At 49.0% G+C, this 24281-nt stretch overlaps 10 protein-coding genes across 10 annotated transcripts; 5 read left to right on the top strand and 5 right to left on the bottom strand.

Moving 5' to 3' along the window:
• Positions 1-492: 492 nt before the first annotated feature.
• On the bottom strand, positions 493-1919 carry N7481_013013 (NAD-dependent epimerase/dehydratase family protein; the record flags this gene model as incomplete). The annotated part of the gene is made up of 7 exons (XM_057272232.1): positions 493-616; positions 674-954; positions 1008-1114; positions 1173-1377; positions 1442-1548; positions 1604-1782; positions 1870-1919. The coding sequence occupies 7 exons, from the start codon at positions 1917-1919 to the stop codon at positions 493-495; spliced, it is 1053 nt and encodes a 350-aa protein (XP_057116420.1).
• Positions 1920-3001: 1082 nt separating this feature from the next.
• On the top strand, positions 3002-3897 carry N7481_013014 (autophagy-related protein 101; the record flags this gene model as incomplete). Its single annotated transcript, XM_057272233.1, has 3 exons — positions 3002-3080; positions 3151-3501; positions 3710-3897. 3 exons carry the CDS (start codon positions 3002-3004, stop codon positions 3895-3897), a joined length of 618 nt encoding a protein of 205 aa, XP_057116421.1.
• A 3218-nt stretch (positions 3898-7115) lies between these two features.
• On the bottom strand, positions 7116-8169 carry yop1 (putative membrane biogenesis protein (Yop1); the record flags this gene model as incomplete). The annotated part of the gene is made up of 6 exons (XM_057272234.1): positions 7116-7233; positions 7296-7353; positions 7409-7472; positions 7616-7624; positions 7701-7907; positions 8116-8169. The coding sequence occupies 6 exons, from the start codon at positions 8167-8169 to the stop codon at positions 7116-7118; spliced, it is 510 nt and encodes a 169-aa protein (XP_057116422.1).
• Positions 8170-10267: 2098 nt separating this feature from the next.
• N7481_013016 (uncharacterized protein) lies at positions 10268-11152 on the top strand (the record flags this gene model as incomplete). Its single annotated transcript, XM_057272235.1, has 5 exons — positions 10268-10405; positions 10466-10488; positions 10548-10576; positions 10630-10639; positions 10732-11152. 5 exons carry the CDS (start codon positions 10268-10270, stop codon positions 11150-11152), a joined length of 621 nt encoding a protein of 206 aa, XP_057116423.1.
• A 730-nt stretch (positions 11153-11882) lies between these two features.
• Positions 11883-13722, bottom strand: N7481_013017 (putative 3-methylcrotonyl-CoA carboxylase, beta subunit (MccB); the record flags this gene model as incomplete). Its single annotated transcript, XM_057272236.1, has 2 exons — positions 11883-12178; positions 12300-13722. The coding sequence occupies 2 exons, from the start codon at positions 13720-13722 to the stop codon at positions 11883-11885; spliced, it is 1719 nt and encodes a 572-aa protein (XP_057116424.1).
• Positions 13723-14293: 571 nt separating this feature from the next.
• N7481_013018 (isovaleryl-CoA dehydrogenase) lies at positions 14294-15877 on the top strand (the record flags this gene model as incomplete). Its single annotated transcript, XM_057272237.1, has 6 exons — positions 14294-14474; positions 14525-14612; positions 14677-14771; positions 14835-15070; positions 15129-15406; positions 15460-15877. The coding sequence occupies 6 exons, from the start codon at positions 14294-14296 to the stop codon at positions 15875-15877; spliced, it is 1296 nt and encodes a 431-aa protein (XP_057116425.1).
• A 221-nt stretch (positions 15878-16098) lies between these two features.
• On the bottom strand, positions 16099-17145 carry N7481_013019 (uncharacterized protein; the record flags this gene model as incomplete). Its single annotated transcript, XM_057272238.1, has 2 exons — positions 16099-16950; positions 17074-17145. The coding sequence occupies 2 exons, from the start codon at positions 17143-17145 to the stop codon at positions 16099-16101; spliced, it is 924 nt and encodes a 307-aa protein (XP_057116426.1).
• Positions 17146-18046: 901 nt separating this feature from the next.
• Positions 18047-19036, bottom strand: N7481_013020 (amidohydrolase family protein; the record flags this gene model as incomplete). The annotated part of the gene is made up of 5 exons (XM_057272239.1): positions 18047-18454; positions 18532-18674; positions 18702-18765; positions 18790-18882; positions 18935-19036. The coding sequence occupies 5 exons, from the start codon at positions 19034-19036 to the stop codon at positions 18047-18049; spliced, it is 810 nt and encodes a 269-aa protein (XP_057116427.1).
• Positions 19037-19891: 855 nt separating this feature from the next.
• N7481_013021 (amidohydrolase family protein) lies at positions 19892-21307 on the top strand (the record flags this gene model as incomplete). The annotated part of the gene is made up of 4 exons (XM_057272240.1): positions 19892-20302; positions 20362-20450; positions 20511-20966; positions 21022-21307. 4 exons carry the CDS (start codon positions 19892-19894, stop codon positions 21305-21307), a joined length of 1242 nt encoding a protein of 413 aa, XP_057116428.1.
• Positions 21308-21641: 334 nt separating this feature from the next.
• N7481_013022 (acetyl/propionyl/methylcrotonyl-CoA carboxylase subunit alpha) lies at positions 21642-24195 on the top strand (the record flags this gene model as incomplete). Its single annotated transcript, XM_057272241.1, has 5 exons — positions 21642-21793; positions 21849-22047; positions 22119-22216; positions 22267-23890; positions 24139-24195. 5 exons carry the CDS (start codon positions 21642-21644, stop codon positions 24193-24195), a joined length of 2130 nt encoding a protein of 709 aa, XP_057116429.1.
• Positions 24196-24281: the final 86 nt, after the last annotated feature.

Below are 24281 nucleotides of genomic sequence, written 5' to 3' on the forward strand. Positions count from 1 at the left end.
TAAAATACAAACACTATGCGAGTAAGCAGACTAGAGACTAAAGCCAAGGCTATCACATCCCAGTACCGATACCCCTGTTTTGAACATCCATTGCCAATAAAGCTCCCAATCGTTACCCATTACAATTGGCGGACTTTTCGGAACACACTGGGTAGTTTAAGAAAAAAAGCCTAGTTAAAGAAAATGTTTTTTTCTTTGAATTGATAGTGACTAGGAATTATATTTCGTTAATTTGGTTGCTATGAGTCATCGCAATATGATTCCCCGCACCCGCAGCATCATGTCCAGATTCGTCGTAAGTACCAATACAAATACGACTCGGAGTCTGTCACATGTCCCTCTACTACAGTGGCGTTGCAAAAGTTTGAAACCCCATATTGCCCGGTAATAGTAATAAACAAACCGCAAACATTTCCAATTTATTGCTCTCATTAGATATCTCAGATCTCAATGAGTAGCTATGAGATTTTATTGGAAATTTCTCGTTATAGCCTAGCCACTCAGCTCTTTCAGCATAGCTTCCACCTCGCCATCAAAATGGTTCAGGAAATCCTCCAGTCCACGGCTCGTGTTCCATCCAAGTTTGTTCCGAGCGAAATCAGCCCGAGCTCTCGAACTAGGAAAATCATTAGTATAAGAATGAAAAGGCTATGGGACTCGGAAATTCACATACTTCGATGCGAGAGAGATCTCTGCTTTACTCTCATCGCCATTGGTAATTGCCGCAGCTGCTTCCTTGAGACCGATTGATTGGACGTTGTTTGTCGCCAGAAGCTTTCGCTTGTGCAGGGCATCAGCAATTCCCTGGCTGACCTGAAGCCATGTGTGCTCGCCACTTTCGACAAAGAAGATAGCCTCTGGGCCTGAAGGAAGCCAGCTTTGCTTTTCAACGACAGCATGGAAGAGGCGGAGGTAAAAGTCAGAAAGATCGTCAATATGCACATGATTCCAAATCTGAAAAGAAGCTGGTCAGACAGTAAATATAAAAAGGGCTTGTCATCACTTACGCCTCTGCCACTTTCAATCACTGGTGTGGATCCACGCTTCCGTGCCAAACGTGCAAGGTTGGGGACCTGTTGACTCAGGGTCGCAAAGGGACCTGATCCCTTTCCATCTGCTAAATATGAGCAAAAGATTCAACTTCAGGGGTTATAGGCATTTTTTCAACATACAGATGGTGGGAGGGACGACAATGTATGTTTTAATGCCTAGACTCTTTCCTGTCTCGACAACAACAACATCGGTGACGCGTTGTCCGTAAGTTTCGGGATGTCCCTTCTCCATGGCGTAAATGTCATCCTTCTCATCGGACCAAATTTTGCCGTTCTGCGCCGTGCCGGTATAGGGATGGTCACCCAAAATTGAGGTGCCGGATGTCTGAAATATATCAGCTTTTGCTCCGAGGAATTCGAGGAATTCCTCTATATATTGAAGGTCTTACATGAATCATGTAGGCATCATTTCCTGTGGCCTTCTTTCTGAGGGCCAAGCCTTCAATCAGGGCCTTAGCGGAACTGTCATGGGATGCGGAGGCGGCATTGATCACAACTAAAAATGTTAGCGATGGAGAAAAGAAATACAGTAACCAGATGGAATCCAATACCATCATGCTTAGAGGCTGCATCCGTGCAAGCTTCTAGGTCATCCAAACCCTGGAATTGCAATGGCTTCACTCCTAGGGCTTCCAGCTTGGCCGCCTGCTCTGGGCGACGGATTAGAGCAGAGATACTCAATTGAGAAGCCTGTGATGAGCGCAGAATCTCAGAGAGAATCGATCCACCACTGATTCAAAAGAAGTCGGATTAGATTTTCATTCGAAGGTCATCGTCAATGTTGGCGAATATTGGTGGCGAGGTCAGCTGCACATACATGTATCCGGTTGCGCCCACGACGAGAACCTGTGTCTTGCTGGTAGCCATTGGGAATGAGATGCTCGGTCAAAACTCTTCAGAATGAAGTTGTGGTCGGTTGAGTTATCTTCAGTAGTCTGTGAGGAACATTAAAGAAGGTTCTCCTGAGGTACTACTTATACCAATATGCCATCTATAACCGTCTCATTGCAATGCCATTTATGGATCAAGTATGTTCATTATTAATTCACCCGACATCGACGACGTCAAGAGACAAACTCTCCGGATTACCAATGTTCGGCCTGAAGATGCCATTTCTGACGTCTATATACTATTCAGCAAGATTGTGCGAATTAGAATTTCCAAGGTTGGACCTTCCCTCTCCTTTGAAGTGGCAGTGGAGGAAGATTGCTAAGCGGGTGGAGTCATTTCAATGAAATTGCCGATGTGATTGGTAGAGCCTGAGAAATTCCCAGATTCCGGAGGAGAAATCCTTTTTGTCTGCTTTGGCCGCTGTTGGGCTGCTTCTGAGGAAATAGAGAGGATTCATCACGCAACTAAATCAATTAAGAGGGCAGGAAATATTTCAATAATCGAAATAATTGAAATAAAAAAGACAGTACATCGCACCAGGTATTACCTCAGCTAAATAGTTCATCTCTAATTGGTCGACTGATATCTCAGCTGGTCAAGATCGAAACGAGGGGGGGTGTAAGGTTGGAGATGGTGGCACCTATGGATTACCGTAGTCCGGAGAACACTCAGCAATAGCAAGGAAGTCCCCTAGATCTTGTCCCTTTCCTTTTTACTCACTACCCAAGAAGCTACCTTATTACTGTCCTTTGACACATCCCTAGGAATGCCCCGGCCAATGATAAGCCGATAAGCCCCATTCGGCCCAGTCCGATCCTAATGGCCGACAGAAACCGCCCCGAACGCATCGGCATCATCGTCACTCCACCCAAGCTATCTGACCCCCTCTCTATGCAACACCTCTCATTCCCACTCTACATTCTCCCACACTTCGAACGCCCTTCAACCTTGTGACCACTTGATCCTCGCGCCCACTCTCCAGTCTCCAGTCTACTTCTCGCCGGAACAAACGCGATACCCCTCCGGTCCGCGTGCTGGGCCGGTCCTCGCGGGCGGGGATGGAGCCCCGCAAAACCCCTCCGGAGTACTTCCTGGAGATCTTCGCCGACACCACCACCGTGCGCGACGTGCTGAAAGGTACTGGAGACTAGAACCGGCTGACATCTACTTGATCCAAGCACATTGTTCGGAAACTAATCTCGTCCAGGTGTCCTAAACCTCATCTTCTTCCACCGCTACTTCCCCTCCATCCGACCCGTCACCTTCGATGTACTCGACTTCACCCTCCCCGCTATCAATGACGCAGACCTTGAAACACTTATAGAGTCCCGCGTAGAGGCCCTCGTCCGCCAGCATCTCTCCTCGGCTGCTGGTGCGCAGGATAGGAAGGCGGGTGGGGGCGGGGGTGTACGGGGACGCATCGCTGTGGAGTTCTATGAGAAGAAACGCCGGCGCTCGGGGATGTGGTTTGGCGGACTTGCTGGGAATGGAGAGGAAGAGGTCTGCTGGGAGATTTGGACGTTGGATGTTACCATTGCGACGCCGCGGACTGAGTCTGGTGAGTAGAGTCATTTCCTGTTATGAGGGGATGGTTTCGTGGATAGGTGGCCTTACGGGTATTCGTCTTCCTCCTCATCTCTAGTGGAGTAGATACACTGGTATATATCAGTGTTTCTACTCAGAAAGATGTGGAACATAGAAGATGAGATCCACGAACCCTACTCTCACACCCAATTCAAATATCTCACATACTAACCATCTGACAGAGCGCGCCAAGGTTCGCAAGGCAATGGGTAATATGCTCCAGAAAGCTGCTCTCAAGATTCTCAACCTTGTCAACAAAGACAAAGATCATATTCCACCAATTACAACCAGCGACTCAAATCCCTTCCCCTACCGCATTGTGGTCAACCCACGGACCGACGGTTGGGGCAACCGCATGGGCCTGTACTAGTCTAAGTCCCAAATTTAACATGGGAATATGAGCCACGTCAGGCAATCTGGAAGCCGCCTCATACTAAATATAAAGAGAAGAAGGCTGTGACTCAACACTTTTCTGTGCAGATACAGATTGCAGCCGAGAAGCGTTACGATCATCACAGACTACCAATATGCATGCGCACAGACCTGTGGCAATGGAAATGAAATGGAAATGGAGGCAGGACCTCACAATGGACTCACGAAGGTCTTGTGTCCTTGAACAATACAATTAATCTTTTTTTTCGGTCCGAGTTATCTCTTCAGCCTAGCCACACTGAACCTAATTCGGGAATGACACTCACGAAATATCGAACAATCCTGCATATCTTCTGTATTCGAGTTAAAAGAGCATACTCAGTAGGCCCCCGGGGGGTCGCTGTAATATCGCCCTTTAACTAAAGGTGATACTCGTCAAGTCCCCGATACAGCTTTGGAAGGCAGCAGGTCCCAGTCGTAACTTCCTAATTCTCATGCTTAGTAGTAACTAAGCCAGGGTTGTAGAGGAAGGTACGTTGGCGTCCAGTAGGCAAGTACGATCCGCCGCACAAACAACAGCCACCAGTGGGACTCCTTCTGTCGTTCCAACTCTCCATCTTCCAATATAATCCTCATGATACATCAACATGGATACCAGTCAAGGAGAACTCCCAAGCCAGCAAGTAAGGAATACACTACCGAAGCAATAAATTCATCCTCAGCGCGGATCATACCTCCTCTCAAAAAGTTGCACTCGGCAAGCTTTTGTTCACCCGCTTCAATAAGCTATGAACAGTGCGCAACTGGGTACAGAACTCCGGAATATGGTTTAGATGACCAGTTGGACCAAGCCCGAAATCATCACACGCCCACAGGATGTGCACACATCTCAGTCAGGGGAGAAGGGATTTTCGGACCTTTGAAGATATACTCGGGATCAAGACAACGATGTGGGAAAATCCTGGATACGAATCATAGCAATCGAAGCCAAGTTTATGGCTCGAATCAAAGGTCGTCAATATGATTCTGCAGGATCATTCCACTGGCAATCCCGCGTCGGGTTGTTCTCGATCGTTTCAATGTGCGTTATATCCAATTCAAATCCTGTTAGATGACAAACACTCAGAATATCAGAACAAAAAGCATTAGTTGAAATTTGAAATATCATTAGGTCCGTATAGCCAGAGTAAAAAGGTTTCACGCTGCAGATCAAGCAAATAAATCTCTCATAACGAAGTAGATTGTATTATCGCTGTTTTGATTCTCTCGTCTCTTTTAAGTAAGCTCATGAAACTTCGTGATGATCCCCTGGATGTGTTCGAGTACTCGTCCACGATTTGTTAAGCCGCCCCTTTCAGCTTCAACCCAATCCCTAGTATCCACAACGAGATCCATCAAACCTAGCCATAAAATTTGCCAGTCCAAAGAATCATAATCCTCCTCCTTCAATAAATCCAGTTCCAAGAATAAGTGACGATGTGGTTGAAATCGGCTTTTCCAAATGCATTCTGGCAACTCCAAATCAAACACGCATAACATGTTACGCATATTTGAAATATCAATTCGAGTGTATTTCAACGGGCAAATGATCTCAATAACCAGGAGGAAAACTTCCATTGGAAGTCTGCAGAGATAGGAACTCTTTTTCAAGCCGGCTCCTTGTGCCCTTTGGTCTTGAGCTAATTTGATTGCCTTTTGAATTTCTGGTACAATCCAAGGACTGTGGAAAATATTAACTCCTTTTTGGTATAGCAGTCCCCAGCTTAGGCGCAGAGAACTTGAACTTGAATCTTCGGCAGGATGGGTCACGCCTTGCCAACGATCCATTGTGTGGTCAATCCCCCACATCCGGGCATATTTTATGTTTCCACTACGCCAATATTCTCTCGCTGCTTGGACGATGGCGCCGGGCATTCTCTCAATTACCTCCTTCCCCAGAAGATGACCCAGGATCTCCCAACAGTGAGCGTGGAAGGGAAACCCCATATTCTTGCCTTCGTAGTGCTTTGATTGTCTATCTTCGACACCTGCCAGAAAGAATTGTCTAAACCGTGCATTGTCGAAGTTCGACGTGATCTTTCTACTACAGATCTGTGCAGAATTTTTATCTCTTGGAAGGTAGAGAAACGGGCCCTTGCAAGACGGGGACCCAATTAATCCAATTCCCGTGAGATAATACTCGGAAGTAGAACAAGATTTAATGACTGTACTAATTGGTTTCAGCTTTGAGTGTTGAATGGTGAAATTAGAACTCACTTGCTCGATAATAGCAGGATGACAGGCAAGTAAACTTAGTGAAATTCGCCCTCTCCACTACGGTCGATGGCGTAATGAGATGGTCAGGAAACGGGTCCCTGTTGCGATGAATTTCCAATTCTGCCTCCTCAAGAACAACCAGCGATCTGTCGGATTTTGTCTCTGAAGATAATGCCGGAGGCGTTGCACCGCAAAGTATGCATGTTATTTCAGACCATGGTGGATTGTATGGCCTTGCCCTTCTCCATTGGCAGCGCTTGGTTGGCATATTGAAGCTAGAATAAATGCCCAATCCTGGGATATGAAAAAAAGAGTAAGGATATTATTGAGAAGAACAGTTTGGATGATACTAGGAGAATTAATGACGACGGAAAAATAGAGTGTACGTGGAGTGACGCAGTAGTTACTAGTGCATGCAATCAAAAGCTGCAAAACGAGAGCCTACGCCGCGTTGAACACAAAATACAAACCGAGGTATCAAGAGGCAAATACAAAAATTAAGCAGATGCACAGCACAGTGTCCAAGAAGCAAGTAGATACGGGCTATGTTCCTAAGGTATGAAACAGCTGGCGAAAGCCAAAATGCATCCACTCTCTTTGCCCGGGGGCATCGCTTCAAACAACAGCTTTCCCTCGCGATAAACACAAACAACGGTCCACCACAGACAGGCCAACCTCAACCTCAACCCCGGCCCTGTCTCTCTTTACTTTCGCTCTTGACTCTCACTCCCGCAGTCCTGATCCTGTCCTTCCAGTCATTTCAACTCTATTGTCGTCATCCTCCAAAAGGCATTCATTTGCACCAAAGTTCTGGCCTTTGATGCGCTTCGTTAAAAGTAAAAGTACCCAGTGCGCGCGAAATCTCGTCATATTGATGAAACCTCCCGAAACTTGTTACAGCTCTGGTCATGATACACGGCGTGGAGTATGAGTCACTGCCGGATCTGCTAGAGTAGACATTTACTGGGACTTGGCAGCAGCCTCGGCCTGAGCGCGGAGGTTGGTGGAGGTACCGGTGCTGGAGAAGAAGCGGCCAGCAACGGGCTGGAGGAAAGAGTGGAAGACGATTTGAGCACCGCTGGGATGGTGTTAGTATTTAATTTCCGAATCTGCGGTTTTTTTCGGGCGGCGCAAACTTACCTGGTCTGGGGAAGAGCCATCCAGAGGATCAGGACGAACTTGAAGATGTAGTAGAAGGCTGCGCGATAAGGTCAGTGTGGGCGTCAGGAAGGTCGCGAGTCATCTGTACGTACGGAACCAGTAGGCGGCGCTGATGGCGCTCTCGATGACGGTCAGGAAAGAAAAGACGACCCAGTACTATTGGTAGAAGAGTGAGTCAAATGTTGCGCGAGGTAGGAAATTGTCACGTGGAACTGATAAGGCCAGTTCCGCATGGACCGTGGTCCTGTGCCGGGAGCAGGTGGCAGGGCTGGGAAGAGGTTGGGGTCACGAGAACTTACAGTCAACCACTAGGATAAGGTAATTGTTAGCATATGGGTTATTTCAAGTTTGCGAAAATGTGATTTCGGATTGGGAGAGTCTCACCTGAGTGTCATCCGCGGTGCCCGAAGTGAAGAGGGCCTGGAGCGAGTAGTAACCGGGGAGGAGGAAACCGGCGAAGTTAACGAGGAACTCGCCAGCGATGTTGAAGAAAACGAGGAAGAAGTAGACGCCGACCAGACCCAGGATGACGTAGACCTTGGGGACGTTGGTCTGGCGCTCCAGGTTGTTCAGAACCGGGTACTTGGAGAGCTATTAGAGAACAAGCGATAGTCAGCACACAAGCTCGTAGAGCGAAATATCGCCATCCTTGACTGCGAAGGGGATGTCGCTAGTGTCGCGCGAGCTGAGGTGTCATCCATCGCAGGCCATCGCAGCTCCTGCAGAGCAGCAAACGGGCGGTGGAAGGACAGCTGCAGCTGGCGAGGCACCAGTCAACGCACACAAGACGGGAACACACCTCCTTGTCGAGCTGGGCAACAGCGTGCTGGGCACGGTCCTGGAAAGAAGCCATTTTTAAAGGATGGTCTTTTTGAATTTTGATAATTGCTTCGAGTGGGCGGATGGCAATGGATCGAGGGATGAGAGGAGAGAATGCAGTCAAGCTGGGCTGGGCTGGCGTGGGCGTGGGCTCTGGCGCTTGTGCCTCCGGAGGCACGTGATCTCATGACGTACTCGGCGGTCAGCAGTGGCCATGAAAGTGGTATATTAGATAGGATGGTTACATTAGATATCATTAACACTGTGGAATAAAGAATAGATCAGGGTTCCAGGATTCCAGGATTCCGGGATTCCTTCATACAGCATATGCACTGATCACCCGGTACTATGGCTGCACTGTCGAGTGGCCGCACAACACATACTGCCCCGGGGTGTGTACCTTTGCATGCAGCATACGCATACCTCGGAGGTACATCCTAGATGTACCTATGCCCAGGCATCTGATTCTGCACCCTTACCCCAGAGTCGTGCATACCAGATACCAATGAGGGGGGTACCTCGGATCAATCATTGACATTATACTAGCATAATGAGGGCTGCCAGGAGTACTTCCATTGCACACGCCTAGGCCCCTCGTGCAACTGAAATTACTCATCGTCTTTGACAGGGGTTGTGATCCGAGCCCACAATCAACCTTGGCCATCACCAATAGAATAAATCTAGTATTGAATCGATCTATCTTCTTTTGGTCCGCTCTTCTCTTTTCCTCTCCTACTGACTGTGGTAACTGTCACTGTATCGATCACGTGACCCGGGCTATACATCCGAAAAAGAAGCAATTTGCTTTTTCTTGCTCATCCAGCATTGAAGTGATAGGATAGAATGTCGGAATATTAACCAGCACGGATAAAGTCAACCGATCAAATGTAAATTTGTTCAAGTTTCCCTGTACTTCTTGGCCCGGGACTTTAGCCCCCTCCGAGGTCCAAGGGAAGCATGCCTCCTCACATCACCGTGGTAATTAGCCGGGACTAGCCCAGGGCTTCAAGTTGGGTTGGGACAGGTCAGAATGCCACAAATATGTACTTTCGAGTGCAGGCAGGCATTGCCGAATGCCGGATTCTTCAGTGGTGTTCATATGCACGATTCTATCATCGGTGGAGTAATTGTCAGGAGTTGAGTGCGGGAGAAGAAGGAATATCACTCGCTCACCGCCAGCTTTGTATGTACTGTCCACCATGAGGTGATTGGAGATGCAATGACTGAGGATTCTAGAAGATGTGATGGCCAATTGCTTTACTTCATTTTGATTGAATTTTGAATTTTTCCCTTTTACCCCCTGGGAATCCCTGGGCTTCCCACGGTCATCGCCCTAGTTCGGCCCGCACAAATAAAGCCAGTTCGAGTGCCATTACGAGTACCTTTTTTCTTTCCCCTCCCCCCTCAAGCCTCGAACCTTCAAGTTTATTTTTTATTCCCCTTTTACTCTTAACTTTTTTTTCCCCTAACGCTCTTCAGTTCGCCCTCAATCCCTTTCCTTTGATCAACTTTATCCCCCTGCCCTCTTCTCTGCTTCCTCTCTCTCCCTCTCTCTCTCCATCTTCACTGACCTCCCCACTCTGTGGCGCCGTGGGCCGACAATCCCATTGAAAACGTCCGTGCACCCCAGCCAGTCCGCCATTGGAAGACCGATGTAACCGATTCCACCTCCTTGAACTCCTCATCGGCCCCCAAGGGTGCTGGATAATCGTGCAACAATTGAGGGATCTATCGCAGTATACGGTGCGAATCCCCCTCTAGCTTTCGACTACCGGTCCTCCCAAAACATCTCCCTCCCCTGTCACCCCATCTCCGCCTCGAACAACACCACCACCCTCGCCCTTGTTTCCGTCACGATCTAGAACGTGAACGTGATCGTGACCGTGACCGTGACCGTGCCATTGACCTGTTGCCCTTTTCGTCTGCCATACTTGATTGCCACTACCTAATACAATCCTCAGACAATCGCATCAATGCGTCCGCAGTAAGTTGTCTTCGGCTTGCTCCTCGCCCTCGGCCAATGCAGCTTCTAATTATTTGGTCGCGTATAGACGGGAATATCACATTGTTGTTCTGGGTGCTGGAGGTGTGGGAAAGAGCTGCTTGACTGGTACACACAATCCCCTTCCTATATGGACAACGATGCTGTGACGAGACCGCGTGGATCCACAGAAGCTCATGCATTGACAGCTCAATTCGTCCAAAATGTTTGGATCGAAAGCTATGACCCCACCATCGAGGATTCCTACCGCAAACAAATCGAAGTCGATGTGAGTATTTCGAGTATCTCGAGTCAATATTGAAATATACTAAACTAACGCGTCATTCAGGGTCGACAATGCATATTGGAAATGTAGGTGCCAGCGAGCGAAGCCGACACCACGACCAAGCTAACACAATTGCACGTTTCAGTCTCGACACAGCAGGAACAGAACAATTCAGTAAGTCCAATTCTGAATTCAAACTGCCAGATCAGAGCTAACAACTTTCCCAGCGGCCATGAGGTACCTCCACCCCCCCTTCCTTCCAGTCCAACCAACACACCGCACCACACCGCATCACCACCAACACTGTCAACCAACTAACAAAAAACCAGAGAACTCTACATGAAACAAGGCCAAGGTTTCCTCCTCGTCTTCTCAATCACAAGTGCCTCTTCCCTAAACGAACTCTCCGAACTCCGCGAACAAATCATCCGAATCAAAGACGATGAAAAAGTCCCCCTAGTGATCGTCGGCAACAAATCAGACCTGGAAGAAGACCGCGCCGTCCCCCGCGCCCGAGCATTCGGCCTCTCCCAAAACTGGGGCAATGCTCCATACTACGAGACCTCTGCCCGCCGCCGCGCAAACGTAAACGAAGTATTCGTCGACCTCTGCCGCCAAATCATCCGCAAAGACCTGGAAGGTTCCGGCGGGAGCGACTCCTTTCGCAAGCGCGAGAATTCCACACGAGATCGAAAGAAGGATAGAGATAATCGGTCTACACGCCGTCGAAGTCCTTGTGTGATTCTCTGATGATAAATTCTATGCCCTCCCCCCGCCCCTCTCCCCTACAAACCCTTGATGATGTTTACCTATTTTTTTTTACCTTCCAACCTTTCTATGGACGCGTGAACTTCCTGACTGCACTCTAGCTCTGCGCTGGAGTTTGAACGGATTCAATTGTTCATAGATGTTCTAGTCACGCTGCCTCCGCATCCACGTTTGACGTGTCTTATGATGTTCTCGACTCACGCTTTCTGCATCTGCGCCCCCCTCTACATAGAACGATGCGTCGCCGCCATTCGTCACATATTATACCATTGCTCTTTTTTTTTTTGCCATTTTCTCTTCTCTTCTCTTTTTTACTATTCTTTATCTTTATTACCTACCTTTTCACCCTTTCGACTGCTTCTTTTATCATTTTTTTTACTTCTCCGGCGAAGCTGCGTGTCGGCTTTGCTTCCTCTTATCTATTCTTACATACTTTGGGCTTTGGAATTATGGGCTATTTGGCAAAAAAGGTCGCGATGAATAAAAGTGTTTATATTTCCCTGTCATTTTTCTACTATTTCTTCTTGTGTTCAAGTTCATTTTATCACTGCTTTGATATTCCCGTCAAGTTACCCTATTTCCTTTCTTGACAACCATTACGCTAAAAGCGAAGAAAACGATATGCTTGATTGAATACTAGACATTCCTCCAGTGACCACATTTCTATATTTATCTCTGAACGAATCCCCATCCCGAGCTGCTTCGCAGCACCTCACATACGGAATACGCCAAACCTAGTCTGAACATCTGGTTCAGCCTTCCCACCCACAGCGGCGGCCAATCCAAGCCCAAGCATTTTCCTCGTCTGAGCAGGCGGGATCACACCGTCATCCCACAGTCGAGCCGAGGAGAAAATGGCCTCGGACTCGTGGTCAATTCGATCTTTCAGTGCCGGATCCGCAGATCGACCGACAGCCTCCATGACAGAGGATAATTGCTCCGAGCCCATGACGCCGATCTTGGCATTGGGCCACATGAACATCAAGCGGGGGGGAGTAGGCGCGGCCACTGAAAGAGAAAAAAGATAATTAGATATATGCCATCAAGATAGATGCAAGCAGGGGGAGGAGCAAAGCAAAGCCAAGCCAGAGAAAGAGGTACGATCAAACTTACCACATGCCGTAGTTACCCGCGCCAGCACTGGAGCCAAAAACAACCGTAAATTTAGGAACATCAGCGCAAGCAACCGCAGTAACAAGCTTAGCCCCATTCTTCGCAATACCACCCTTCTCCGCATCAGCACCAACCATGAATCCCGAAATATTCTGCAAAAACACAAGCGGAATCCGGCGCTGTGCACAAAGTTCAATGAAATGCGCCCCCTTGAGCGACGACTCAGAGAACAAGATACCATTATTGGCGACGATGCCAACACGGTGGCCGTGAATCCGCGCAAAGCCCGTCACCAGCGTCGAGCCATAGTCTCGCTTGAACTCGGCGAATTCGCTCCCGTCGACGATTCGCGCAATGACTTCGTGTGCTGGGATCTGGCGGCGCAGATTTGTCCCGACGATGCCGTTTAGTTCGGCGGGATCGTAGAGTGGCTCTTTCACTGTGATTTCTTCCACTTGGGCGGGGAGCTTGGTTTGGGGGTAGTTTAGGTTTGCGACGCTTCGGCGGGCGAGCACGAGTGCGTGGGCGTCGTCAACGGCGAGATAATCCGTTACGCCGGAGATACTAGAATGTAGCTCGCCGCCGCCGAGGTCCTCCGCTGAAACGACTTCGCCCGTTGCGGCCTTGACGAGAGGTGGTCCTGCTAGGAAGATTGTGCCTTGGTTCTCGACGATGATGGACTCGTCGCTCATGGCTGGGACGTAGGCGCCACCGGCGGTGCAGGGACCCATAACGACTGAGAGCTGTGGGATGCCGAGGGAGCTCATGCGCGCTTGATTGAAGAAGATTCGACCGAAGTGGTCCCGGTCTGGGAAGACGTCTGCTTGGTGTGGAAGGTTGGCACCGCCCGAATCAACGAGGTAGATACATGGAAGTCTGTTCTCTTGTGCGATTGCCTGTGCGCGAAGATGTTTCTTTACCGTGATGGGGTAGTATGTGCCGCCCTTCACGGTGCTGTCGTTTGCGACGATCATGCAGTTGACGCCCTCGACTGTGCCAATGCCAGTGATTATGCCGCCGGCCGGGACGTCGTCGCCCTCGTACATCTCGTGTCCGGCTAGTGGGGATAATTCCAGGAAGGAAGTGCCTGGGTCGATGAGGGCGGATACACGATCGCGTGGTAGCATCTTGCCTCGGGCGATGTGCTTCTCACGGGCTTTTTCTGAGCCGCCCTGGGCGATCTTTCCGTGTAGACTGCTCATTTGGTCGAGGAGTGCTTGCATCTGCTGGCTGTTCTCTTGGTACTCGGGCGACGAGGTGTCGATTGCCGTGGGTAAGACGGAGAGGGCGGAGGCATGATGAGGGTGTGTGTAGCTGGCGACTGTCCTGGAGTGTGTGCTGGAGACAGTCTTAAGTATGGTGAAGTGTGCTGGTCGGTAGTTTCGTGGACCAACCCGCGAGCCCAAGCTCCGGAGGACGAGCGGGGAAAGGGCGCGCATTGCGGGGGATAGGGGGAGTGGTGAGTGTTTGAGGGTAAGAAGAAAAGTTAGCTGTGGGATATTATAGAGAAAAGGTCCTTTCTCATTGCCGTTGCATGGTCAATGTAGAAGTGAAAGTCAATGAGATATGTAGAAAGTAGCGAGGTCAAGAGGTCAAAAGGTCAAGAGATGCCCCGGCTTCCCCAGATGTGCGGAGGTGCGATGATTGCCGCTTCTACCCGCGGCTGCCATCACCGCCTCGAGGTTGACTTGAAGAAGGGATGGGCTGTAGAGGAATAGATTGGATGGAATTTCTAGTTTAAAAGAAACAAAAATAGATAAAATAGAGATTATATACATATCTTCATTGTCAGTAAATCACACCACTCAATCATGGAGGAAACAAGTGTAGCACAAGCATAGTGTTGGCATGTGTGACTAGTATACATCCATGCCTTGTTCCGCGCCGACGACTGCCGCCTTTTCCCTTCCGCATTCACATTCTCTTTAAGTAGTCCAACCTCCACACTTCTCTTGGACTCTACAATCTACGATACACAGGATTTTCGTGGAACTGCATCGGTTTCTAAAAATGGCCTCCATTGCTCTTCCTTCCCTCCTGCGCGCTTCCACCCGCTCACTGCGACGAAGTGCCATCCCCGCACTCTCCACAGGTTTCGTGCGGAGCGTGTCAACGAAGCACCCTGTGGGCTTTGAGCCTCCAACAGAAGATGAACTGATTGAATTGAGAGAGCGTGTCCAGGATTTTACGAGTCCGTCCATTGAATGCCTATACATACGATCCTAACTGACCCCGTTGCAGGACGTGAGATACCAGCCGAGGTTGCGGCGCGAACGGATGAGCAGAACAACTTCCCACCCGAGATGTGGAAGAAACTGGGCGAGGCTGGGTACTATTTGACTCCCATGCTACGGATCATACTTCCTATGCTAATTCATAAATCTACCATGCAGCTTCCTCGGTGTCACTGCGAACGAAGAGTACGGTGGTCTGGGAATGGGCTACCAGGCACACTGCATTGTGATGGAAGAGCTTAGCCGGGCTTCTGGTATATCTTCCACATTTCACTAAACCTTCAGTCGATATCAATCTAATATTTATGTGCACACAGGCAGTATCGGTCTTTCCTATGCTGCCCACTCTCAGCTATGTGTCAACCAACTCTCCCTCAACGGCTCGCCCGAACAAAAAGAACGCTTCCTCCCCGGTCTTCTATCCGGCGAGAAGGTCGGAGCTCTCGCCATGTCCGAACACGGCGCTGGATCCGATGTCGTCAGTATGAAAACTACGGCCAAATCGGTGGACGGAGGCTGGGTGTTGAATGGTACTAAGATGTGGATCACAAATGTTAGTCCAGAGCTTTTCTCATTGTAGATCCATCGCTGACATTCTCTCTACTTTATAGGGCCCTGATGCGGATTTCATCGTCGTGTATGCCAAAACCGAGCCCAAGGCAGGGTCAAAGGGCATCACGGCCTTCGTGGTTGAGAAGAACTTCAAGGGCTTTTCATGCGCTCAGAAGCTTGACAAGTTGGGCATGCGCGGGTCCAACACTGGAGAACTAGTCTTTGAGGACGTCTTTGTCCCACACGCAAATGTTTTGGGAGAGCTGAACCGAGGTGTCAAGGTATTGATGGAAGGTCTCGATCTGGAACGTCTTGTCCTCAGTGCGGGACCACTAGGGTATGTCGTGTTTATCACATAATTATTGATCTCCAATTGCTAACCTTTGCTAGAATCATGCAAGCTGCTCTCGATCTGGTGCTTCCCTATACACATGTTCGAAAACAATTCGGCACCCCCATCGCCCATAACCAGCTGATTCAGGGCAAGCTCGCCGACATGTATACCAAACTAGCAGCCTCTCGGGCCTACACCTACACCACGGCACGAGAGGTCGACAATGGTGCCGTCGCTCCTGGTCAACTAGTCATCCGTACCCAGGATTGTGCCGGCGCAATCCTCTACGCTGCCGAGCGCGCCACAGAGTGTACCCTGGACGCTATCCAGCTGATGGGCGGCAACGGCTATATCAATGAGATCTCAGCAGGCCGACTTCTCCGTGATGCCAAACTTTACGAGATCGGTGCCGGTACAAGCGAGATTCGTCGAATGGTCATTGGCCGCGCATTCAACAAGGAGTATGCTCAGTGAAGATCTCCATATACACAAAGATAGATATCTTCAGAATGTAATTTTTTATCGGATACGGCCCAAGCTCCCAAGTGCATCTGGGCAACAACTTCAACAACTTCCTTTGAATGCCAGTGTACATGTAGATTTCATTGTATTCATTATATCTCATATAGAATATATCGTTCCACCGGTGAGGAACGTAGATAACATCTTCAACCAATTAAATCCAAATCACCCAATTACTTCTTCTGCCGTGTGGATCTGCGCGTGGGAGCAGTCGAAGCACCGGATAAACTACCCTCGCCAGCACCCTTCTTGGACGCAACTCGTTTCGACCGAGTAGTCCGCGGCGAGTCGGTGCCCGGGTTATCCTTGTTTGCATCCTCGGCCGGAGCATCCGCCTTGCGCTTCCGACCCCGTTTAGCAGGCGTCGATGTTGGCGCCTCTGCTGGCACCTCCTTTGGTGATTGCGTGCATTCCGGGGTCGTATTCGACGCTTCCCCTGCATCTCCGGTTTCGCTCATATTGTCCATAGAAACGACATCAGACATCGAGCTGTCGACTTGGTCGTCGTCATTGCCAAGTTTGTCGTCATCGCCATCGCAGGGGAACTCATCATCGGCAAAGGACATTTCATTGTCGGCCTCCGCGTCTTTCTCCTCCTCCTCCTCCTCCTCCTGATCCATGGCTTTCCTCTTTCGCAGCCTCGACTTGTCAAGCGCCGGCTGCGCAGACTTGAAAACCTCCCGCCAGTCCTTCAAGAGGGCCACCTTATTCCCAATCGGCTCATAGAAGACCGCGACATCCTGGTAAGGATCCAGGCTCGGCGTTTTCCAAATCACGCCCTGGAAGGAAGATATATCCGGAATGGCCGAGAATTTCGGTCCAGCGACGCGGTTGGTGGTGGCCTTTGCCTGCGCCTGCGCTCGGCGAGCCTTTTTCTGCGCGGGTGGCGCGGTCGTTTTTACGGTTGGGTCGTCGTCATGGTAATCGTCTGAATAGTATTCCCAATCACTGAAGTAATCCTCCACGTCGAAGGAAGGGTCTTCGTATAGCGCCGCTTCGTAATATGAGCTTTGAGCGAGTTCGTCCTGTTAAGAAGGTCTTGCGTTAGTCTCTGTTTCTCTTTTTCTTTGTCTGCCTGCATTCGTGGCGTAATGTCGAGCAGAGCAGAGTATGCAGGATCTACGCGGAGTGCGTAGCGTGTCACTTACGACAAGGTCTGGAACTAGGTCCTCAAGGAGATAGTCTTCGTCCCACTCATAATACTCGTCGTCGTCGGACATGATCTGCGTCTGGTGTTGTTCTCGGGAAGGAAAAATACAAGGGCGAAGAAGGGGGAAGGGGGCCGGGTTAGGAGGATGAAACGAGTGTCGGCCGAAGGCTGTATAATATGCAGCTCGTGTAAAAATAGAATGGAAACACTGTTAAAATTGTAGTGTCTCTATCGGTAACTGCCAGTGGTTAGTCAGTGAATAGAAACTAGGCATGGCAGAATAAGGCCAGAGTGGAACATTAATGTTCCGGGAAAAGGGATCCATAAATCTTAGTAAGTACTAGTCTTAGTTAAAACTTAAAGATAGATTAAATAAGGAATAGATTATTATTAATAGTATAATACTCTTTCTAAAATAGCTATAGAAGATATATTTAGTTTTAGATACAGTATACACTACTATATAAGATTCAAGGGGCATAGTAGTAGTAGTAGTAGTAGTAGTAGTAGTAGTAAGGTTATTGTGCTGCTAGTATCTAAGGTAGCAGCATATAGGGGCTTGGCCGGTGGTATACTAGTAATGGCCCAAAACTTAAAAGTATTATACTCACAACTTGAACTTAAAGTCTGGGATCTTATAGTATAAATCGATAGGGCTATTTGACCAAGGTGAACCAATTCAATCGAACTTCTGTAATAAAGTTGAAAAAACATTTCTAATGGTTCATTTGCCATCATGAGTTCAATGCCTCTTTGTTGTCAGACAAGGCCACATAAGACCGAATACCAGGAAGGTAGATTTTCCCATTACGTATACACATCATCCAGGGTTTCAAGGCCGCCGTACCAGGGTCTGGCATATGCTTGAAGAGACTGGCAATATTGGAGGCACCACATGGCATTGCAAACTTGAATTCGGTGATATAATTACAATCAATAATTAAGACTGCTTTGTCTATACTAGTACCAAATCACAGGTGAAGCTCACAAGCATTACGAGAGAATATCCTCTGAAGCTGCTCCTGGTCAAAAAGCTCCTTCATTTGCTCATCCATCGTCTTATTCAGAATCTCAATAACGGCACTAGGCGTATAAGGATAATCACTGCCATACAGCAAACGTTCCGGCGTTCCAATACGCAAATACCCATGGATCAAATCTGGAAACGGCATTTCTGCAAGATCAAAGTAGAACCGAGTGGAGAAGATCTCTTTGACCCGCTCGCTGGCCATCTTTTCGCTAGATTTGAGCATTCGCGTAGAGAACGCAGAAAAACGTTCAACAAGAGGCGGCAGAGTCGCACCACAATGCGAAACCAGGGATGTCAAGTTCTCGAATTGTGTCACTGTACCCGATAGAAGCAAGTTCACGACAGCCCGCTCGGATATTGCGCCAGAGGGTTCTCGGCTTCCGGATTATCCAGAGAACAGCATTGAGTAGGATGCATGAAAATAACAGTCTTGTGCTGATTCAACTTTTTGAACACGGGGTCAAATCGAGAATCGCCCATGTAGTAAACCTGGGCATTGGTCATGGCTGCGAACCCAGATGCCCCGAGTTCGAGGGCATGATCGATCTCTTCGAGAGAGCCCTCGACATCTGGCAATGGGAGAGATGCGAATCAACCAAATCGGCCAGGGGATTGGCGGCAGATTTGAGAGATCTTGATGTTCGTCTCTCGCGTTACACGCTTGGCTCATGGAAAGTCTCCGACTTTGAGAAGCGTGCCGGGCGAGGTAATGCTCGGAATTGACCGCTTAATACCGAGCTTATCCATGAGTGCAATATGTCCCTCTGCCGACCATTCCTAGAAATTCCATCAGCGAGTTTGTCAATTAGACCGCGGAACATAGACGTACCGGAATACATGGCATGCCATCAGGCTTGTCCCAACCATGTTCCTCGCACCATTTTCTCCAGCCTGGAGGAACAATATGGCAATGTGTGTCAATTTTCTCCATCGTCAAAAGAATATTTTGAGACTCGGAGTTTGCAAAATTGAAGTTGCCATCCGCCAAGATCCGCTCGTTGATATAGAGACCTCCTCATATCCGGCGGGACTTTTCTTGTAGCGGGGCCTTTGCCCCCAAAGAGCTTTCAGGGCTGTAATACGCCCGGTTGAAAAACGACTTCATCTCCATAATAATGCTGTCGAGTTTATCAACTATTATTTGGTGACAATAATAAGCAGTATTGCTGTTGTGGCTATTACTAGTAGCCTGTAGGTATGCATTGAAAATCCCAAGTTGATTTTAGTGTTGTTTAGTTCCGAGAGTATATAGACGTGCTATAGCAGAGACTCTTGACGCAATTCCCATTTTGCAATGCCAGATATTAAAGGGACCGTCGCCTAAATATGAACAGAATCAGGATTGAATTGGCGTGGGTAGAGTTTTAGATTTGCCTAGCTCTACTTCCGCCTTCCACAGAAGCCGTCACTTGAGTTTGTAGGCGACAAAGCCCAACACCGCCACTGATTTTTCGCACAAGTGCACAATAATGAGAAAAATAAGACAAATCATATTAAGCGATGGAATTATGAAGGGAAAAGCGATCGATCCGTTCGCGAATGCTCATAGTTACATAGCTTGCGGGGCCTATTTGCCGGATTCGGAAGCTTACACTATGATGCTATTGGCTCCGTCCCCAAAAACATACGCATCAAAGCAAAAGCGGGGGGTCTTGCATTCATAGAAATCAGGGCAATTTCTCATTTTATTGCTCTACAACCGAAATAACCTGAACAGATATTAAAGACCCATTGCTTCCTCGCAACCCTTCCCCCGCCCATCCATCCTTCACTCCATGGGTGCAAAATGTCAGCAACCCTGATATCCAACGCACGCATTTTCAACGGCGTATCAGTTGTAACTGAATCTGGCCATGTTTTAGTTGAATCCGGTCGCATCTCTCGAATTTCGCTGCGAGAACCATTGTCGACACCTCAAGGCTGTGCCGTGGTCGATGCAACAGGATGCACTCTACTCCCTGGTCTTATCGACGCCCATGTGCATGTTTATCAAGATGTCAATCTTTTGAAAACTGCCATCCAATATGGAGTTACTACTGTATTAGACATGCACAACGAACCGGAGTGGTTTCAGGGTATCAGCAAGGTGACCCACCAGCAAAATGATGTGTCCGATGTCAAGTCTTGTGGATTTGGGGCTACAATCAAAGACGGCTGGCCAGCTGCGATTGTCAAGCTGGTTTCGCAAGAGCCGAACGTTCGTTGTTTCTTTCTTGGGAGAACTACTTGGTGAGATCTTCAACTTACAAGTCACAGATCGAGGAGAGAATTTCCAAGTGGCCCAACCTCACCGACAGGGCATCGATAGAAGGATTTATTGCCAGAAATCGAGCTGCGGGTGCCAGGTATACATATTCAAGATCTATGGACATTGGAGTATTTTGGGACTGATACATCTTTACCAGCTTTACTAAACTAATGCAAGAGGATGGCCATACTATGAATCTACCCTTCCCGACTATCCCAGTGCCGACTCCATCCGTGGAAATCCAAAGAGCAATTGTGGATGCGTCGCACGAAAATGGCATGCTGACGATTGCCCACGCGTTAACCAACCATTCGACACTCTCAGTGCTTGAAGCCGGAGTAGATGGATTAGCTCACGCATCAATTGAACCGATCACCGAGGAAGTCGTCAAGGCTTTCAAGAAGAACAATGCATTCCTAGTTCCTACGCTAGCTGTACACGCTTCTTGTAGTGGTGAAGAGCAGGAATCTCGTGAAAGATTCTCAGCTGATTTGGAAGGCACTGCGAAAGAGCATCTTCAGGGATGCCTCCATATCACTCGGGAAGGATTCACTATTAAGAATGTGTATGAGCAAGTTATTACTCTGAAAGAGGCGGGGATAGATATTATATGGTAAGACTCAGGTTCACAATATGATGCAACTACTAGCTTGCTAATATAGACCCAGTGGAACGGATACGTCAACAGATCTCGTTGGTACTCGGGCCGGGGCTTCGGTTCATCATGAGTTGTGGATGTATGTCAACCGCTGCCATTTCACGCCTCAGGAAGCACTCATTTCGGCAACATCAAAGACGGCCGACCGATTTAAATTGACTGATCGGGGCAAGATCGAAGAGGGTCGCCTGGCAGACCTGCTACTTGTTGCTGGAAACCCGGCAGAATCTATAGATGCCATTGCCAATGTTCAAGGGGTTTGGAGGAATGGAGAGAGACTAGCCAGGAAAGTCTAATATTATTTATTCTGTTTCAGCTCAGTACCTCAATTTACAGCACTTTCTTATTTCTTTTACCCATCTACCATACAATAACTTGTAGCTATACTCAGTTCTCCGAAAGAGGCAGGCGGTGCTGCTTATGTCACCTCGGCTTCCCCCGCATCTCGCATAGCGTCGGCTTAAGCTGGTCTGGAGAAAGACCGCCCTTTCTTTCCCTTCCTTCCCCCCCATCTACTCCACGAACCATCATGAACTCTCTCTGATTCTTCAACCTTGCTGGATATAAATCAGCGAAGCAGCGCAACACCATTACCATCTGTTGCTGCTTTCACTCCATTTTACGCCCGCCATGACCCTCTCGTCCCTTCTCCGCATTACTCCCCGCCTCGCCCCGACTGCCGCCCGCAGAACAACAAGGGCCGCATACTCCGTCTCAACCACACCGCACAAAACAAACTCACTTGATTCAATTCTAATTGCGAATCGGGGAGAAATCGCGCTGTACGTACACCCGACTTGGAGAAAACCCGAGACGATTTGAGCTAATTGTTCCTAGACGTGTTGGACGCACAGCGGCGGAACATGGCATTCGCGTGACAACTCTCTACACCGACCCTGATAGCCGATCTCAGCATGCCTTGAGCTCCCCCTTTGCTTTCAACCTGGGCTCAGTCTCGGCATACTTGGATGGGGATCGAATCATCGAAATTGCTAAGAGGGAAGGCTGTCGCGGGATACACCCCGGATATGGCTTTGTGAGTTACCATTGCCTTTTTGTTCATTGCATATGTGTCAATGATCCAGTGTAGACTAACAAGTTTCTTAGTTGAGCGAGAATTCCGCTTTTGCGAAGAAGTGTACCGAGGCTGGCATAGTATTCATTGGCCCTCCATGGAAGGCTATCGAGGACATGGGTGACAAGAGGTATGTACGACGAGTGACAGCTTTGGATATCTCTTGCTGATTGGTCCCAGTCGGTCGAAGGAAATCATGCTTGCGGCCGGCGTGCCTTGTGTCCCCGGATACCATGGTGGTAACCAAGATCCTCAATTCCTCGAAGCCGAAGCTGATAAGATCAAGTACCCTGTACTCATCAAAGCTATCAAGGGTGGCGGTGGTAAGGGTATGCGGATTGCCAGCTCCAAGGCTGAGTTCCAGGCTCAACTCGAATCTGCAAAGTCCGAGTCCCGTAACTCATTCGGTGATGATAACGTGCTCGTGGAGAAGTACATTACGACTCCACGTCACATCGAGGTCCAGGTATTTGCCGACAAGCATGGCAACTCGGTCGCTCTTGGTGAGAGAGATTGCAGCATTCAACGAAGACACCAAAAGGTTCTGGAGGAGTCACCAGCGCCTCACCTCCCAGAGGCGACCCGTCAAGATCTATGGGCAAAGGCTCGCTCTGCCGCTCTAGCTGTTGGCTACGAGGGCGCCGGCACCGTGGAATTCATCTTCGACAATGACAGTGGCGATTTCTATTTCATGGAGATGAACACTCGGTTGCAAGTGGAGCACCCAGTGACTGAGATGGTGACTGGCCAGGACCTGGTTCACTGGCAGATCATGGTTGCCGAGGGTGCCCCGCTACCCTTAACACAAGAGCAGGTGGAAGAACACATTGCTCGGAGTGGCCATGCGATCGAGGCCCGTATCTATGCAGAAAATCCTGAACAGGGGTTCATTCCAGACTCTGGGCGCCTCATTCACGTCCGAACTCCCGCGACGAGTGAGGATGTCCGGATCGATGCGGGATTTGTCGAAGGTGACGATGTCTCGGCGCATTACGACCCAATGATCTCCAAATTAATCGTCCGTGGTGAAACCCGAGAGGAAGCCCTCCGTAAATTGGCCGCTGCATTGGAAGAGTATGAGGTGGCCGGCCCAGTCACAAATATTGAGTTCCTGAAGACAATCTGCCGAAGCCCTGATTTCATTGCCGGCGAGGTTGAAACTGGCTACATTGAGAAACATCGAGAAGAGCTTTTCGCCGAAAAGAAGATCGACGACGAAGTGCTTGCTCAGGCTGCTCTTGCCTGTCTACACCGTGATTCCCATTCCGCATCGCAGACTTCCGGCGGATTGGCAGGAAGTGCGATCGGATTCGCTCCGAGCTACCAGGAGCGAAAGCTGTCGTTCACTCTATCAAAAGGACCCAATACAGAAGGGCCTAGCTTCAGTGTAAGCGTGAAACAAACGGCCGATCAAACCTTCGACATCAAAGTGGGCGACAGGGTTTTTGAGCAAGTGGAGAGTCACATGAACCCGTCCTCTCATATTGTCACCTCATTCTTCCCTCATACTCGCCTGGACACGACCGTTGTCCGTGATGAGGATACTATCATCGCGTTCCAGAAAGGAATGCAATATCGACTGACGGTGCCACGGGCAAAATGGATGGAGAAGGCGCTGGGCATGAAGGATATTGCCAACAGTGTTTTAGCACCGATGCCGTGCAAGATTCTACGCGTGGATGTGCAAGCTGGCGACGTCGTGGAGAAGGACCAGCCCTTAGTGGTGATTGAAAGTATGAAGATGGAGACTGTCATCCGCAGCCCGCAACAAGGAAAGATTGCGCGTGTCGTCCACAAGCAAGGCGTAAGTTGTTTACCCTTCCCCCACACCTCCCCTCTTCCAGACCCTCTCCCAATTGGGGACATCTCGTGACCCCCTGGTTGGTTTCTAAATTTGATCTGTCCACTTTTGCGGCTGGCTGGTATTGGTTCTGTATCGAACAGACCAACTGGCCCAGTGTGCTCATTTCCCGTCGAGCCCGTCCTCCCCCTCACAGAAATCGTTTCGGCATCCACCAAGCATGGGAGAATTGAGCTAATTGCAATTTATAGGACCAATGTAAGAGCGGAACACCCCTAGTTGAGTTCGCTGATGCGGAAGCGCAATGATTGAGCCACGGGGATCTTAGCCTTATCTTTTCTGTTTGTTTTTGCACGTTCAGGAGTTTCGGCATACTGCAATTGAAATAGTTATT

The sequence above is a fragment of the Penicillium waksmanii genome (genome assembly GCF_028829765.1).
Source record: "Penicillium waksmanii strain IBT 27052 chromosome Unknown utg000010l:1.0-3698451.0:1.0-3701458.0, whole genome shotgun sequence".
In the NCBI taxonomy this organism is placed as follows: domain Eukaryota; kingdom Fungi; phylum Ascomycota; class Eurotiomycetes; order Eurotiales; family Aspergillaceae; genus Penicillium; species Penicillium waksmanii.